Genomic DNA, 16319 nt, shown 5'->3' with positions numbered 1-16319 from the left:
AACGATAATACGGAAAATGTTCTCATTAATGTGAGGAGGTGTGGACCAGATTCGCCCCCGCTCTCGTTTTAATAATGAGACGGCACTCATCGACAAGAGCCTTTTGTCAAGTCAACACATGTGACAGGAGCAAACAAGTATGACAACAACAACAACAACAAAACCCTCTAATTTTCTGCGATTGTAAAGATAAGCAAATACTGTAAAGGCCAGACATTGTCAACCTAGAGTGCTCTGGATGAAAATAAGATCACAATTCCAACTTGTATACTTTTCAGATCTCTTTTTTCCCAACCAAGGTTAAGTGGTTGACATTCAACATTCGATATTAATCAGTTATAATCACAGCAGCGAGTCACGTTTAAGGCATCCATCACAAACAGTTTTCAGCATCAGCAATATTTGTTAGCTCTCATGACCGGCACATACAAGAATGTGGGAGGAGGTATTTGTTTTTGGCAGCATCTCCGCTGCATGCACCTTATTCAAGGGTCCCCTTTACTAATTGACAGGTGTAATTTGGCATCTTAGTGATGAAGTGCACTGCAATGAAGTGCATCATTCTGAAGAAAAATCCCTTGTTTTTGCTTTGCTCGTGGAGTGCAGGAATATGAGGAACGTGTTTTATGATGTGGTCTTTAAACACTGTTTGGTAATATCGCAATTAGGGGAGGACGTGTCAGAGAGGACGTTAGCGTAAGAGTAATGTGAAACAATGTGCGCCCGTGCTGATGTGCGCCTGCCGAAAGTTGACATCTGTGTGCATGTGTGTTGAGTTCCAGTTGGGAGGGCTGGATAAGTGGCTCAGGGTAGTTCACTGCCAGAGCATATTCATTTCAAAGCCAACTCTGAGACACACCAGGGAAGCGAGAGGAGGAAGGCTTACTGGCTAATCTGGTCGGAGAACGAGCTGGAAACCAGGCAGAATGCTTAATGTAGAGGATGAAAAAAAAAATCTAATTAGCAACTGCAACTACAGAAACACTTTCCCGTGTGCCCGCCGTCATAGTGTGTGAGAAGGGGCGGGAGAAAGTGACGCGGAAGAGATGGCATGCGTTTGTGTCTACAGATGCCGCTTTAACGTCTGGAGGTCAGCGTGACCCCTGAGACCTCTCGGGCTGAGATTCCGCTCGTGCACCCGTGCCTTACACTTGAATATCGAGCATGATCCTCTTGTCCTCTTCCACATGGATGCCCCAGATGCAGTCCTGCCCCTTGTCGTAGGCCTCGGGCCAGTTAGGAGACAGCACCACGCCAGCAGAGTCTGTGATCTCGCCGCTGCAAACAGCTATGGCACAAAAGACACGCACGTAGCTTGAAACATGCGTAAATAGTTGAAAAAAAAAGTTGATGTCACCACCCTAATTGTATGACATGTAATGTCACTTTTAAAACATTAAAAAGCATGGCCGAGAAGTATAAACAGTAATATTAAAAAAAATGTATATATTCATGCAATTATCCTATGCAAAGCTTAACCTGAAGTAAAACGTGAGAATCACACATGTAGGCTTCTTCACATGGGGAAAAAAAAAAAAAAATTCTACCAGTAAACCACCGGGTGACCGTGACCCAGGGGGGTGCAAAATGATTTTTTTTCCCTTTCTAATTTTCTGGGCCCGAGCTTTACGGGAGAGCTTTTCAATTTTGCTGTGTGGCAAAATGAACACAGCCTGCACTAGCTTGCGATAAGGTCAGCGTAGATCGTGTGTGCGTGGATCGAGAAGGTACAACACATATTGCGACGGGCGACATAGTGTGGTTCACATACTATGCAGTGTAGTGGCATTAAACCAGTGCTATCTCCTTAAGGACCAAAGTTAGCATGACTAATGTGCATTTTTGTCAAAAAGAAGTTCCCCAATATAAAATAACATTTTATTAAGTTTGTGTTCCTCAGCTTTTTCCTTAAATCCTGCAATGATGAAGCATAAAATGAAAGCATTGGGTCATCCAGTGGATTTAACTGCCTCAGAATAAATCAAAAAGGCTCAATCAGATAGCTCACCCCTACAGGCTGGCTCGGTCTCATTCCACTGAGCGTTTTCGCCATCCACGCACTCGATGACCACAGAGCCTTGCTCCAGCGTGTAACCAGGGTCGCACGAGAACTCCACCACGGTACCCACGCTATAGGTGGAGTCACTGCTGCTGAAATTGCCGTACTTCACAAAGGGCTCGTAGCACATTCCTTTTGCAAAAGCTAAGGGGGGGGGGGGGAATAAAATCACAGTGACGAGTAGACTATGCAACTGTTTTATTAGCAAACTGCACAACAAACTTGCCTTCATATCTGATGGCGGCACCAGTGGAGGTCAGCGTGCCGTCTGTGGCAAACTCAACGAACAGATAACGTCCTGTGCTCAGCACTCCCTCGATGGGCAAATACTCTACCTCATAGGAGTCATACACTGGAGGGGAATCAATATTGTTGCCGTTCTTAATCAGCAGTCTACAAAAGAGAAGGGATGATGAAAATAGATGAAAGTTACCCTTGAGTGTTAAGAGATGCATAAAAGATGTGGAGCTGTGATAATTCTACAATAACATTGTCTGCCACCTCATAATGAGGTGACTGGCCATGTGTGTGATGACAGGAATTTATGCTTCCAACTTCTCACTTCTCTCTGTTGTATATATTGTATATATTTGCAAGACAGAGCACGGAGGGGGAAAGACCGCATGTATTACAAAGGTGTTAAAGAAACCTTCGGACCTCAGACATTTATTTTATTTTAAAAAAAAATGTTGACACTAGAGAAGCGTGACCGTGATAGCAAACAAGACAAAAATGGGATGATGAGCTAAGAACAGGAAATAGAATTGGAAATGGAAAAACGTGCAACCTAGGAAAGTGGTACAAGTATCCGTTCTGATGGCTCAGTATAAAATGGTTACGAAGGAATGAATTTGACAATAATACAAAATAGGAAGAATAGAAAGTAAAGTGTTCCTCCACATATTTGTGATTTTGGAGGACCTATCCTTCATTATTTTCTGAAAAACTCATCTATTTACTGTTTTTCTGCTCGAGCCAAAGCACTGTCTAATATAAAAGTATTGCCTTGCTGCCACGTTGTGGCATCTTTGTGCCAATGGACTAAGTTAAAGAGAGGAGAGGAGCTTCATCATTGCCAGCCTTCCCAGTTAACATGGATATTTGACTTCTAAAGCCGTCAATGGCAGTGAATGTGTTAAACAGCCACTAATCCAATAAAAATAAGTAGTGGTTTGACATGATCTTGTGGACTCCATTATAAACCTTATTTTTCTTTTCTTTTTTTTGTTCAAATACTCGCAGACTTTCGCGATACACGACACTTATCACACTGTTCACTGGAACGTGAGCTGCATAAAGACTAAACTGTACAAAGCAAACGACCTTCAAAGCCTCGACATACGTTTTGCCTACGTTGGCCTTGGTGGATTTAATTGTCTCTTTATCCTGTTGCGTTTCTCAGAAAAGCTGTCTGCAATGTAAGTACAGGCATGCAGAAACCAGTTGCCCACTGGCCTTTCACACGTGCGCGTGTATTTTATCCACCTGTCATCGTCCTCTGCCAAAGCCACCTTCTCGAAGTGAATATGCAGCCGTTCGTCCTCAGGGGCCTCCAGCACCCAGTGGCATGTCAAGTTGTTGCTGTAGTTGCCGGGAAATCCAGGAGAAACGATGCGACCGTGGGTGGCATTTTTGATCATTCCGCCACAGGATGCTGTATGAGGAAGCGGGAAGGAAAATGACAAATTGAGGCACAGGAATCACACAAGCTGAAAGGTTTTAGACAAATGTCTTCGGACAGACTGCATGGACCTCCGGCAGACTGTGCGCCTGGTCCGCATTCAAAGTTCGACGGAGAGTGGAGGACAGCGTGTGAGGGATTTGTTCAAAATGGCAGCAGCGGCGGCACTATCGGTTCAGAGCAGCTGTAAGCGGGCGCCGAGTAAGTCTGGATTTGGTAGATGAGCTTTTTGCCAGCAGGACAGGGAAAGTCATGCAACTCGGTTCTAATTAAGGCGGCCAGGTGCTAAGTGCCTCCAGACAATAACTGCCTGTGCTGCTAATCGTACGAAAACAACATCCATTTGGCCCCGGATTGTACAGTAATCAACACAGTAAAGAATGAGCAAGCCAACACCTTTTGTTAATCACAATCAATTTGTTTCCTTAAGAGAAAAGATGCTCATGAGCAGGAATTTCACAAAAGGCAATTCTGGTTTTAAATGAAATGTTAATGGCTATGAATGAAGACTGCAACATGGTATTTGCATGCATTTAGTTAGTTACAGTATTATCATATCATGTCATAAGCCGGGAGCGACGTTTGTGTTACTGCCGGTTTATCGTAAATTTTATTTGATTGTCAAAATCAAAAAGTCTCGAAAAGGGCACCAGGTCAATTTTTCAAGTTTAACTTTAGGCGAAATGACACCTCAACTCAACTCAACTCTCTCGAAAGGTGTGAGTTTAGAGTTAAATACCCCAGGGGCGGGGCGTAGGAAGAGGGCGTGCTGACTTGGAGAAGACCACGGCCACCAGCCTGAATCTTGTCTACAAATTTGAGTAAATAGGTTTTAAAATAATATTAATCTCAAACACTCCCAACTTTGTACTCTCACGCATAGAATCATTGTTTAAACTTTGGTCGTGGCAGATGGGTTGCTTTTTATTAAATACAACATTTCATACTGTTTGATTTCAAATGATGAACAGCTTTCAAAATCTTGCAGAGGACCTGTCAAAGTGAGAATGGGGACACAGACACCAAGGCATACATTTGGAATATTTCTACAGAGTTAGCAAGCTATAGAAACGGACATTTTATCTTCCATTAACAAACATCAAAGGCACGTCCACAAGTTCTGGTGCTTGCAGTTCCTCTCAACGCCAGTGGGTGGAGCCTCACACGCATGGCTGAATATTAACCACATAGTATTCCCCAACCATTTGGTCCGGGAAGGGGTCTTTTTTAAGACAGGAATCAAGATTTGACGGGAAGCTGCTAATTAGGTCAAGGTCCACTTGACGTGCACCAGGCATTGTCCGAGTTGCCGTCTCACAGCAGGGCAGCGTGGAGGAGTAGGGTACTCAAGTGGGTGCGAGTCTCTGCGGCGCGCATGTCCGCTACATCATATTTTAAATGCATGAAGTGGTAGATTTGACTGAGTTTGCTGCGGTCAGCTTGGGGCCGTTCCCACTCAGCGACCATGTGAATGTGAATGTTGTCCAGTCCAAGGTTGTAGTCCGCTTTTCTTCAGAGTTTTCAGTTCCCTGTGCCCTTGAACTACATCAGCTATACAGGCAATGGATGGCTGTGTTGATTTTTTTGTTTTTGTTATGTAATATATTTTTTCATCAGAATCAAAATCTTCTTTATTTTGCCAAGTATGTCCCAAAAAAACACAGAAAGAATTTGTCTCCGGTCGTTGGAGTTCCTCTAGTTCGACAACAGAAAGTCAATTGACAAGTATCGCCAGTACGTATTGTCTTACCAACGCATTGGGGCTCCTTCCCACCCCAGTAAGGCGTGGTGGCGTTGCGGCAGGTGAGCATTTTGAGACCTTTCAACCGGTAGCCAGTGAAGCAGTTGAAGTACGCTTCTCCACCAGCATAAAGGTGTGTCACGGAAACTTCTCCACCAGCAGGCTCTTTGGGGAATGAACAGCTCAGCACAAAGGCTGAAGAAAGGGAGAACACAGAAAACATTTGTGGATATTGTGGTAATTTGGGCCTTAAAAGTATAGCGCTGAAAACGAAAGTTGTATTTAATGCTAAAACACTTACTATAGTTCTGCTGAATAAAAATTTATATAAAGCAATAATAAAACAACAACACGTGCACTCGACAAGCGCATAATCATAATATTCATAATTTCAGCTTTGTTTTTACAGAGTACCTCAAATATTTAGTCCGACAAGGCAATTTAGTAAAGGCAAGTCTTTAAAATGAATAAGATACGGTAATTCCTGAACATCATTACGTGCTTGTAAATGGGATATTTGAAAGATGAACAGCCTGTGTATCTTGTCGTAGTTGTGGTTCCAGCAGGTTAGGATCAATGTCCCAAGACTGGATTGCCCCTGTTTAAAAATAAATGCGCAATAGGATGAAACTCGCTGGTGGGAACTAAGTCTAATGGAAGCGATTAAACAACCTCTCTTCCTGTCTCATAACTGCACGGTTCTACCTCATTAGGGTAGGCCTTTTAATGACAGCACTACAACTTTTTAAGTCCTGGAAATTGTGTGAGCACCAGGAACAAGTAAACATAATTAGACCCACAACGGCTTGGTACAATAAAAGCTATTATGTAGCAAGCAAAATTACAGAAATCGTTTCAATGTTGCAACTTTGCACATACTTTTAGTACAGCAACTTTATGCTTAATGAGCTGCTCCAAATCCTTAATGACAGCTAATATAATAGCAATAAAAAAGGAAACATCGAAAGATAAAAGATCTGCATAACTGCTCTCCTAAAGTTAAGATACAGTGGAATTTCCATACTTCATGGTCATTAAATTACAATTCACTATTATAGTCAAAGTCAATTGTAAACAACCTTCAAAAACACATTTCGGGCTGAATTTTGAACATTAACATACATCATGTGCAAAGTGCATCTCCGAGCACATTCACTAAACACGTATGAATTGGGATTAGATCTAAATCAATTGAATAATATTTAAAAACCGCACAATAAATAAGGCCACAAAACAAAATATTTCTCTGCGGTGACGAAACTCTTTCAAAATAGAACGTTATTTTTTCAATATTAGTCTTTCGACTTGCTGTCCACCACCCTTACGCAAGTTGAGAATCAGTAATATAGACTAACCACTATAATATTTGATGTTAAGATGATTAAAGTTATGTGAATTTGCAGAATTACAACATGCATATTGCAGTTGGGCTCAATCCAGTAGTGCAACTGTATATTACATGCTTGCACTGAGTGGTTTTCCAGTGATTTGATTGGTGGATTATGACAAATGTGTCTTTTAGCAAGAAAAATATGGTGAATTAGAGTTCACACATTCATCAGGAAAGCTGAGTGTTGCTGGACAGTCAGGTTGGAACACCTGAATCGTTTTGATTGTCTGCATGCTTGAATACTCAAGTGATGATTGCTAAACTGCACAAGAGATGATTTTCTTTCCAGACACTCATTTAGGAGATGAAAACTTAATTTTATGAGACACATAACTTGGTATTAAACATGCCCGTCTCTGAAATTAACCTCAAGGGAAAATAGCCGCAAGTGCCTAATGGCCATAAAACGCTTGTAAAACTGCCCCTATCCCTTGTTTTAATTGAATGACTTATGTTTTTGTTTTACACAAACCATTTCTTTTCCACCACTAATGAAACGACAGCCAACACCACCCCAGCAGCAAATCGGCAAGCTACAGGGACGAGGCGCGCTGGCCTTGGGTCGTCCGTTCAATTTGTCGTTTATCACTAGCTCCAATGAACCTAGTTATTGCTATTATCTTAGAAGCATTTACATCCCTATTGAGCGAGCAGTGGAAGAGCTGCGGGCAAAACCTGAAGAGCCAATTCCAGAAGTATTAAATTTTGTGCTGCTTCCATTCTGCTAGATGCCGGGCCATAAAGTCTGATTATTTAGCTATTACAAATAATAGCTGCACCGCACGTGCTGCCTGCGAGATTAGCTGGTGGAAGCGTTAGGCCACAGGAAACAGATGTACGCTCCAGTTTTCGAGGTACCGTTTTAGAGGAGGTCACCGAATCAGATCAGGCTCACTAAAGGTCGGCCTTCATTCCACAAGAAAACAAAATTCGTCTTTTTCTATTGGGTTGAAATGTGTGTCCACCGTATCTGTAGATTAACACTTCTTGTAAATTCCGGAAAAAAATATTGTTTTCCTCAATTGCTCAACCTGATTAATCAATAAAGCATTTAAATCATTCACAAAATGGTTAGGGGTAACATTTTATTTTTTGACTGACATTTTCATGTACATGTACATGCAGTATGTTATAGTTAGAGCAGAGCCGTTCGTGAACGGGTTTCCTCAGCCTCTCATCAAATACTTTTAATTTCGAACACTGACAAATTGATACAATTGATGGAATTTATACTACAATTGTGGCATTATTAGAAAAAAACAAACGAACAAAAAAAACTAATTAAACAACTTTGTATTAAATGCCTGCCCCAAGTGGAGGAGTCCAAGTATCTTGGGGTTTTGGAAGACTGGAACGGGAGATCGACAGGCGGATCGGTGCAGCGTCTGCAGTGATGCGGACTTTGTATCGATCCGTTGTGGTAAAGAAGGACGAAGCCGAAAGGCGAAGCTCTCGATTTATCGGTCGATCTACGTTCCTCCCTCACCTATGAACACCAGCTGTGGGTCGTGACCGAAACAACAAGATCCCGGATACGAGCGGCCGAAAAGAGTTTCCTCCGCAGGGTGTCCGGACTCTCCCTTAGCGATAGGGTGAGAAGCTCGGTCATCCGGGAGGATCGCAGAGTAGAGCCGCTGCTCCTTCGCATCGAGAGGAGCCAGATGGGGTGGCTGGGGCATCTGATTCGGATGCCTCCCGGACGCCTCCCTGGTGACGTGTTCCGGGCACGTCCCACCGGGAGGAGACCCCGGGGACGACCCAGGGCACGCTGGAGAGACTACATCCTTCGGCTGGCCTGGGAACGCCTCGGGATCCCCTCGGAAGAGCTGGATGAAGTGGCCGGGGAGAGGGAAGTCTGGGCGTCCCTGCTAAAACTACTGCCCCCGCGACCCGACCTCGGACAAGCGGTAGAAAATGGATGGATGGAAGGATGTATTAAATGCAACGACATGGAACAACAAAACACAGTGTAGAATCATCAGAACTTGTAATGGCCATGAAGTAGCGTAATTATTTCAGTCATTTCATTTCATTTTCATTAAATACTGCTCCAAATGAAGTTAAAATGCTGCAAAACATCCATCTTTAATCAAAGATGACAGCAGTGTTTCATTTGTTTGATTTGGTTATGCACATTTGTATGTTTCGCAGGCGAGGAGCAAAAACACTTCGGCAAAGGATATATTAGCAGTTCGTTCTCCAATGGAAGACAAATGAGATCATCAATTGTTGCTTTTTGTTAGTAAACTTCCAAATTAGGTATGCCGACAAAACACGATACATTACATTTTTAAAACAAATCCCACTGAACCTTACCATTGCTGAACTTTTAAAAAAAAAAAGTTTTTTTTAAATTAAAAAAAAAATACATTACTGCCCTGTGTAAAGTGGAATAATGAGTCACATCAACTTCAGACTGGCTGACGCATACAGTAGTTGGGAGTGTGTGGGTAAAACATCGTAGGTGTCCTTTTAAAAAGATGAGGTGGCGGCAATGTGAGCTCAAATGGGTTTGCATTTAAATTAAGTACATTTATGTTGTTGAATGTTCACAGATTCAGATGTTAATCAAGAGATCAAACAAACGAGCCAATTTATAATGTTATGGTTGGCTTAATGCGCATTCACTGAAATAACAAATAACTTCATTGGTCCCCTTATCTCATCACTTTAAAGCTTATACTTAGACTCAGTTGCGCAGGGGGCCAAAACTCAAAGCTAAAGATTTTTCAACAGAAATATGAATGGAAAACAACAGTACACAATATTATTCCAAAACAAATAAATCAATTGAAACTTAAAACATGATAATAATTATAATAATATAAAGATTATACCAATTCAAAATATGAGCATGCTGCAACAACAACAACAAAACTAAAAACAGCCCACAATATTCCTGGCATCTCCCCTGAAAAATTCCTGGCCCCGCCCCTGCCCAGAAGATGTTTGTTTAAATAACAAACAAAAATAACTACCAAAAATAGATAGCGTTCGTAACGCTGATCGGCTTGTGATTGGCTCTAGCGGAGACACTAGCATTTGTTGGTTTCAGGGGAGGGGGGAGGGGGGGGGTGTTGAAACAGAGGAGTTGTTTGCCTTTGCAACATCAAATGATGCCGTGGTAGGCAGTCTGCTAGGTGTGGCTCTTTGTTTTTGGTCCAAATGCTACTTTTGCGCTTGAACTCCTCAATTGCATATGCATGGTTCTTCATGAATGAAGTTATTCGTTTATGTATATTGACTAAAAACATGACCTTTAACATGGAAGTGCTTCACACACACACGCACTCTCTGAGATCTTAGCAGTAGAGTATCACAACAATGTTATAGAGGCATCCATCAGTCGCAGGCGGTGCCGATGCTGCAGCAAGATATTAATTATTCCGAGCCGAGCTGAGACCAACGTCGCACAACTCCGTCCGCCCGCTTCTTCCATGCTTGTCCAATCACATTTCTCACAGCCGATTATAAAGGACAAGGTGTCGCCAAAGCTCGGTGGGGAGACAAAGACAAATTGAAATATCTGCTGTGTCGCCGGTCTGTGCACCCTCCCCATTTAAAATCAGCTCAACAAAGTTTGCTTTCATGTGGCTCGATTTGATTTAAGTTTAAAGTAGAAAGACACACATGAGAGCGCCAACCTCTGCCAAGGTTGAATGATCCTAATTTAGACCAACAACAGATTGTGCCAATAAATCCACCTCAGGATCCATGCAACTCACTGAGAAATTAAAAAATGTTGAAACATGCCTAACAATAATAAGACAAATTAATTCCTGGATGTGCACTTTTATCCAGATTTCCACAAAGGGGCAGACAGTAACTCCTTGTCCCAGACACTGTTGATGCTTTTTAAATCTCAATCGATTATTTACCTAAAAAAAAAAAAAATAATCGACTCAGCAAAGTCCACCAAGTTTGGAGACAACCACCCTCACAGTACTTCATTTTCTAAAACGACATTACTATTTACCCGAAATCCTTTCATTTCAGAAATCCTTTCACCGCTTTTCCTCTGACACTGTAAACTCCACATAGTGAGGAGCAAACCGGGATCCAAACACAGAATCTCACATGTCCAACTGGACAGCCCATTTCCCTGAAATGTAGTGGCTTTAAACAGGAATAAGTGATGGAGAACAATACATAAACTGAATGTGACATATTGTACAGTATAGTCATTTGCAAAACCATAATCGCAACCGCACTGACCCCTCAATGTTATCATCAAGTCTGACCACACACAGCAACAGACCGCAACCAGCAGAGATGGGCTGATTTAGATCCCATTGGCGGCAATGTTTGCGCGATGCCTTTCATTTTAGAGCTGATGAAAGAGTTGCCATAATGTGCCGGAATGAATGTTTTGTTGACCAGCTCCACCATCAACTCAAATCGATGGGGCATGTAATTGCCGGCCACTTTGTGCGACTGCTAGGATAAATAGACATTGTCGTAGACATGGAAGATCAATGTGGTGCACGCGCACACAGGCATGCACACAGACACACAAACACTTGCCAAGCTAAAGTCAAATTTATGAGCCATCATACAGTATATGCTGCCAGAGCAAGCCAACAATTTATTCTAACAGCTTTTTCTTGCTGTCACTAGTTCTTATTTAAGCACGTTTAAAGACTTCTATGTCATTTCAGTGACTACAAACCTCATTGAGACAGTACAATATTTGTAGCAACACGTGATATTCTTTAGTCAATAATGTTCTACTATGGGTGTCACATTGAATTGCCTTTCTCAGAAGGTGAGCGACCAATATGCATTCAACAATGCCTGATTGTACAATTTTGTAATAATTATGCAATATTCCAACCAATACATGTTGGGCCTCACCACTTTTTTTTTTTTTTTTTGTAAATGTAATTGTGAGAAAAAAATAATAGCATTTGACCATTTTGTCATAGATTAGATCATGCAGCATTGTCTAACCTTGGTAATGGAGCTGAAGCACTCCCGAGTTATGCTGTTGGTCGCTACGGAAACGGATGGCGATCTGGTTGCTCCGACTGCGTAGCACAAGCCCTCGAATTAAGACGGACTCATTGGCAAGAAGGAAGGCTTCTCGGCCACCCGTGTCCTCCACGGTCACTTGCTCCCCCTCCGACACACTTGCATTCAGAACCTAAAATAAACCATAGAACATGGTTACACATACAAAAACGTTTGGATTGTTTGTATCTCACTGTTGTATAATTCAAGCATCCACATTGACAGTCATCAGTCTTATTTGTCCCTTTTAAATGGGTATATTTTTGCTCATACACCAGAAGAAAATCTGCTTCTATTACTTGTCAATCATCAGATCATATCCATTCCCCGACCTTTGAATACATATTTTTTACAAAATAGTGTCAGTTGCTTTGTTTATCTGTCAGTATTGTAGCACAGGCACGCAAAGCAAAGTAAAGTAAATCAAATTTATTTATATAGCGCATTTCATACACAAGGTAACTCAATGTGCTTCACATGATTAAAAGCATTTAAAAACAAATAAAAAACAGCTTATTCTGCACTGTGATGAGTTCGGAAACCTGATTGAAATTTGTTAAAAAGTCCACTTAAGTTCAAGAAATTACTGAGTTGATTAAAAATAACATTCTCAACAATCTTGGCTATGAAAGGAAGATTGAAATCTACAAACTCCAAAAACACAGGGAAATTCTCTAATCTCCTACCGGTACTATATATGTTCCGCATTAGTATAGTTGTTCTCTTTCTTACACAGAGGGTTTTTTCATTTATTATTATTATTTTTCTTGAAAATGTTGCTTATTTGTTGTATTAGACTTCTTGTACATTTCTTACTGTATATGTTCGAACATATTAAGTCTGTGTCTGTTTTGGGGTAAACACAACTAAAAAAAGACCCGAACATCTATTTCCTCAATTTTGAAACACAACTGTGCCATCTTGGAGAGAAACGCACTGCATGCTCTGAAAGCCAATGGAGTCATTGAGAGCTCAGGTTTTGCCACCGAGCTGAAAATGTGTTGTCAGCCAAGTGATATGTGCGCTGGACTGTCAGTGAGACACACTGCGCCGGAGCAGCGGAAACAAAATGAATGCGCCCACGTTGACAAACGATCACGGGGGCTGATGGGGAGCTGACAATAAGCGCAGGGAGGCTAATGGACTCTTCGAGAACTGAGTTTGGAGGTGACCTTTTCTGGAATTATCCATGAGGTCAGACACTTAGATTGATTGGGTTTTTATCACAGGCCACCATGACGCTCCTCTCTGCTCAGCTGCTTGTCTTCACACCTCCAAACAGGGACAACATTTAGCACACCTTATTTTTTTTAATTGTTTACAAAACAACCTCAAACAGGTATAGAGATTTTAGAACCTTATAATTCACCACATAGTTTTGAAAAGTTGGTAGTAATTTGGGGTGGAAGTTGAAATGAATTTAGCGATTCCGTTATCATAACAGTTTATCGATCTGATTTTGTTTTGATTCTCTTATTGACACTCACTGGGTGAGTAAGACAAATGACATATGATATCATTGATGTCATTGTCATTTATTGTATGATGCGATAACACAAAAGGTGTTTCTGCAGGTATTCAGATCCAACCAAAAGCAACCTGCATGAGCCATGCCGCTGTGTTTGTGCTTCAAATATCCTGATTTTACGACAAGAGATTACGACATTAGCAGGCTTTGCTCCCAAATAGAATCACTTTGCCAGACCCTTCTATGCATCTGATCAATGAAGGGGGACACGGCTGCTTTAGTCATTTGTGTGACCTTTTTCACAATTGGTGCTTTGACCGTCGCGGCCATCAACATCATTCAAGATGGTTAAATAGCATGATATTATAAACGAGTGGAACAAATTGATGGGGCTTCAATACAACAGTTTCTTAATCATTGATTGTGAAAGAATATTTATAAACCTAATATACAATACCATTTTAAATTCTCGCCTGCTTGGAAGAGTTTTTAGTCTTTATGTTGTGCCAGTATATATTCAATTAAATGTTGGTCTATTTGTGTGTCTTCCTGGGTGTGTTTAATATGTTTGACATATCCTGTCAATTATACAAAAAGGCAAACATGATAAGAAAGTATGAGACAAGGGAGTCTTATGAAGGACACAGGGGGATGCAGCCAGCATGGAACATTTGGACTGCGGCCCCGAGGGCCCTGTCATCCGTCACCTTCTCTGGGACCTGTCACTGCAGCCGGCAACAGCTGTCCAGCTTCAATTATGAATCATTGGCCATGTCGGGAGACATCACACTGCCTTAACTTCGCCGGCACTGCAACCAAATGCCCAGAAGGACAGCTCTCTTGCTCACCTGTCCATTCTGTTACAGGCTCACCGGTGTGTGAGTGTGTGAATGTGGTTTCCTCTTGTGTATTTTCTGCCACACTTCTCCTTCAACACTATTGGTGGAGCTCATTGGGGCTCAAATGACAATCAACATTTATGTGATGTGGGCCGTGCTCCAAATTGTTCAGCTATAGGATTAATTGTTCCCATTTAAATGGGGAACACATATTTGATATAAGCGTAATCACGGAATGAATCAAACTCACAAGTCAAGATTCTACGGTACTACTGATATTTGGTATTTTGGGAAAACTAGTTTTTTTTTTTTTTTTTAAATACCCATGTATGTATGCACATAGCAACATTGTATCATGCAATCAGTGCGTTGTGCTCTGGCAGTAATTTAGTTATTCCTTTTGAATCACTTTCCCTAGTTTGATTGAGTTTAATGATGATATTAATGCATCATAATGCTTTGGAAATGTATGATAATGCGAGCTATCAGAGACATTTTGACCACAAATACATTTTGTTCATATAAATGGTGTTGTTTTGACTGCAACAAGCTTTTACAGATATTATATCGCTCGGAATTCATGCAGTCTACTATTGCGGCTTTTACTTTAATTACCAGAGGTGGTCCGCAAACTGTCATTAGTTAAATTATCGGCATTTTGCAACACGAGTCATGTGTACTTACAAAAAATAGAAACTCAAATGGATAGCACAAACACAGTTCTTGCCTCTTTGAGAGAAACAATATGTCTAACGCATTACATATTAGTGCATAACATGCAATTTGTAAGGAAACAGTCTATGAATTAACTTTGCAAAGAGGCTGACTCACACCGAGAATTTATTGTTCAAAAACATCTGCTGGGGCTCCATTATGAACATTTACAGTGACTCACAGGAGCCATCGCTGATGCTGAAATGAGCAGTATGTAATCAAACTCATCCCACTATACATGGCAATTAAATGACCCTGCGACAGGAGAGGTGGGGGAGATAAATCAACAGCTTTTGGACTCAACAGCTGCGGAGACCTCATTACGATGATGAAACTGACCGATACACTGAAGCGTTCATGGAGGGTACCTGCCTCCCCGCCCTCTGGTTTACATGCTCCTTTCTAAGCCACCTCCAGGTGCGGTTTTGCGTCTTGATAAATTCATTCAAAAACAGACTCATTCCAGTGCTCGGTATGTGAAAAACATAATCTCAATCGAACACTCGCCTCCATACAAATAAGCCAAGGCCATTTCCTGTTTTACTGGCTGTCTAAAACAATGAGTCCTTACCAACCTGCCAAAACCTAAAGTGCTAATGAGAATATGCCAGAGGATGTGGCTGAATTCAACAATAAATTGCTTGTTTTGACTCATTTCACATTTTGGCTGACATTTATTCACCTGTGACAAAACCCTAACACCATATTCTTACCATGCTCTCAAACAGGGTATTCTGGGGTTCTCTTACTCCCAAATGTTGACAGAATAGTACTATTCATGCAGTACCCCGCAGTTGTTGTTAACTGTTCTATTAACTATTCTTTATATCTATTCTATATTATGTCTGTCTTTAGATTTTGTCCTGTGGTGTAGCTCCCGTGCTGCGGTAGGAGATCCTATTTGCCCCCATAACATTTATGAGTTACGTCGATGCTTATTGTCCCGGGTAGGTCAAACCAAGCTGAACATGCCGAGGGAGTATACAGTCGGTCAGACAAAAGCGTGCTCTCTGCTCCTTCTGGTTGGGAGTGATGCAATGGGTTAACGATCCCTTCTTGTGAAAGCAGAAAGACAGAAGCCAACCCGACATCAATCTTCTACATGAGATGAGCTTCTTACGTTCCAATAAACCCTCCCCACTTTCTTCAATGCCTCTCCAGCCGTGACATTTGAGTTTATTTACAGCAGTGTGCACTTCTCCATAGACTTCAATCCTTGCCTCACGGATTACTTTGTGTATTTTCAAAGCGTGCATCTTTACTCTCTTTTCTCCGTGACATGGTGACGCTGTGTGTTTGCGAGAACACAACCCCTCTTCCAGGCATAACCTTCCCCCTTTATGACAGCTTGATGGGTGCAGTGGCAATTAGTGTCACCTGAAAAGCATTCAACTCAAAGATGGCTAGGCCTCATGAA

The 16319-nt window shown here is 41.6% G+C and overlaps 1 protein-coding gene across 2 annotated transcripts in view; it reads right to left on the bottom strand.

Moving 5' to 3' along the window:
• Positions 1-16319, bottom strand: part of LOC133416099 (seizure protein 6-like) — a 73667-nt gene that overhangs the window by 10459 nt on the left and 46889 nt on the right. For both annotated transcript variants that reach the window (XM_061702752.1, XM_061702753.1), the window contains exons 4-9: positions 11822-12014; positions 5491-5676; positions 3545-3713; positions 2286-2452; positions 2009-2203; positions 1150-1288 (exon numbers count right to left, since the gene is read on the bottom strand). In XM_061702752.1, coding sequence (XP_061558736.1) covers positions 1150-1288; positions 2009-2203; positions 2286-2452; positions 3545-3713; positions 5491-5676; positions 11822-12014 — 1049 coding nt within the window. The remainder of the gene's footprint in view (positions 1-1149; positions 1289-2008; positions 2204-2285; positions 2453-3544; positions 3714-5490; positions 5677-11821; positions 12015-16319) is intronic.

The sequence above is a fragment of the Phycodurus eques genome, chromosome 17, assembly GCF_024500275.1.
Source record: "Phycodurus eques isolate BA_2022a chromosome 17, UOR_Pequ_1.1, whole genome shotgun sequence".
Classification (NCBI taxonomy): domain Eukaryota; kingdom Metazoa; phylum Chordata; class Actinopteri; order Syngnathiformes; family Syngnathidae; genus Phycodurus; species Phycodurus eques.
The sequence above is the reverse complement of the archived record's forward strand: the minus strand, read 5'-3'. Positions and strand labels throughout refer to the sequence as shown.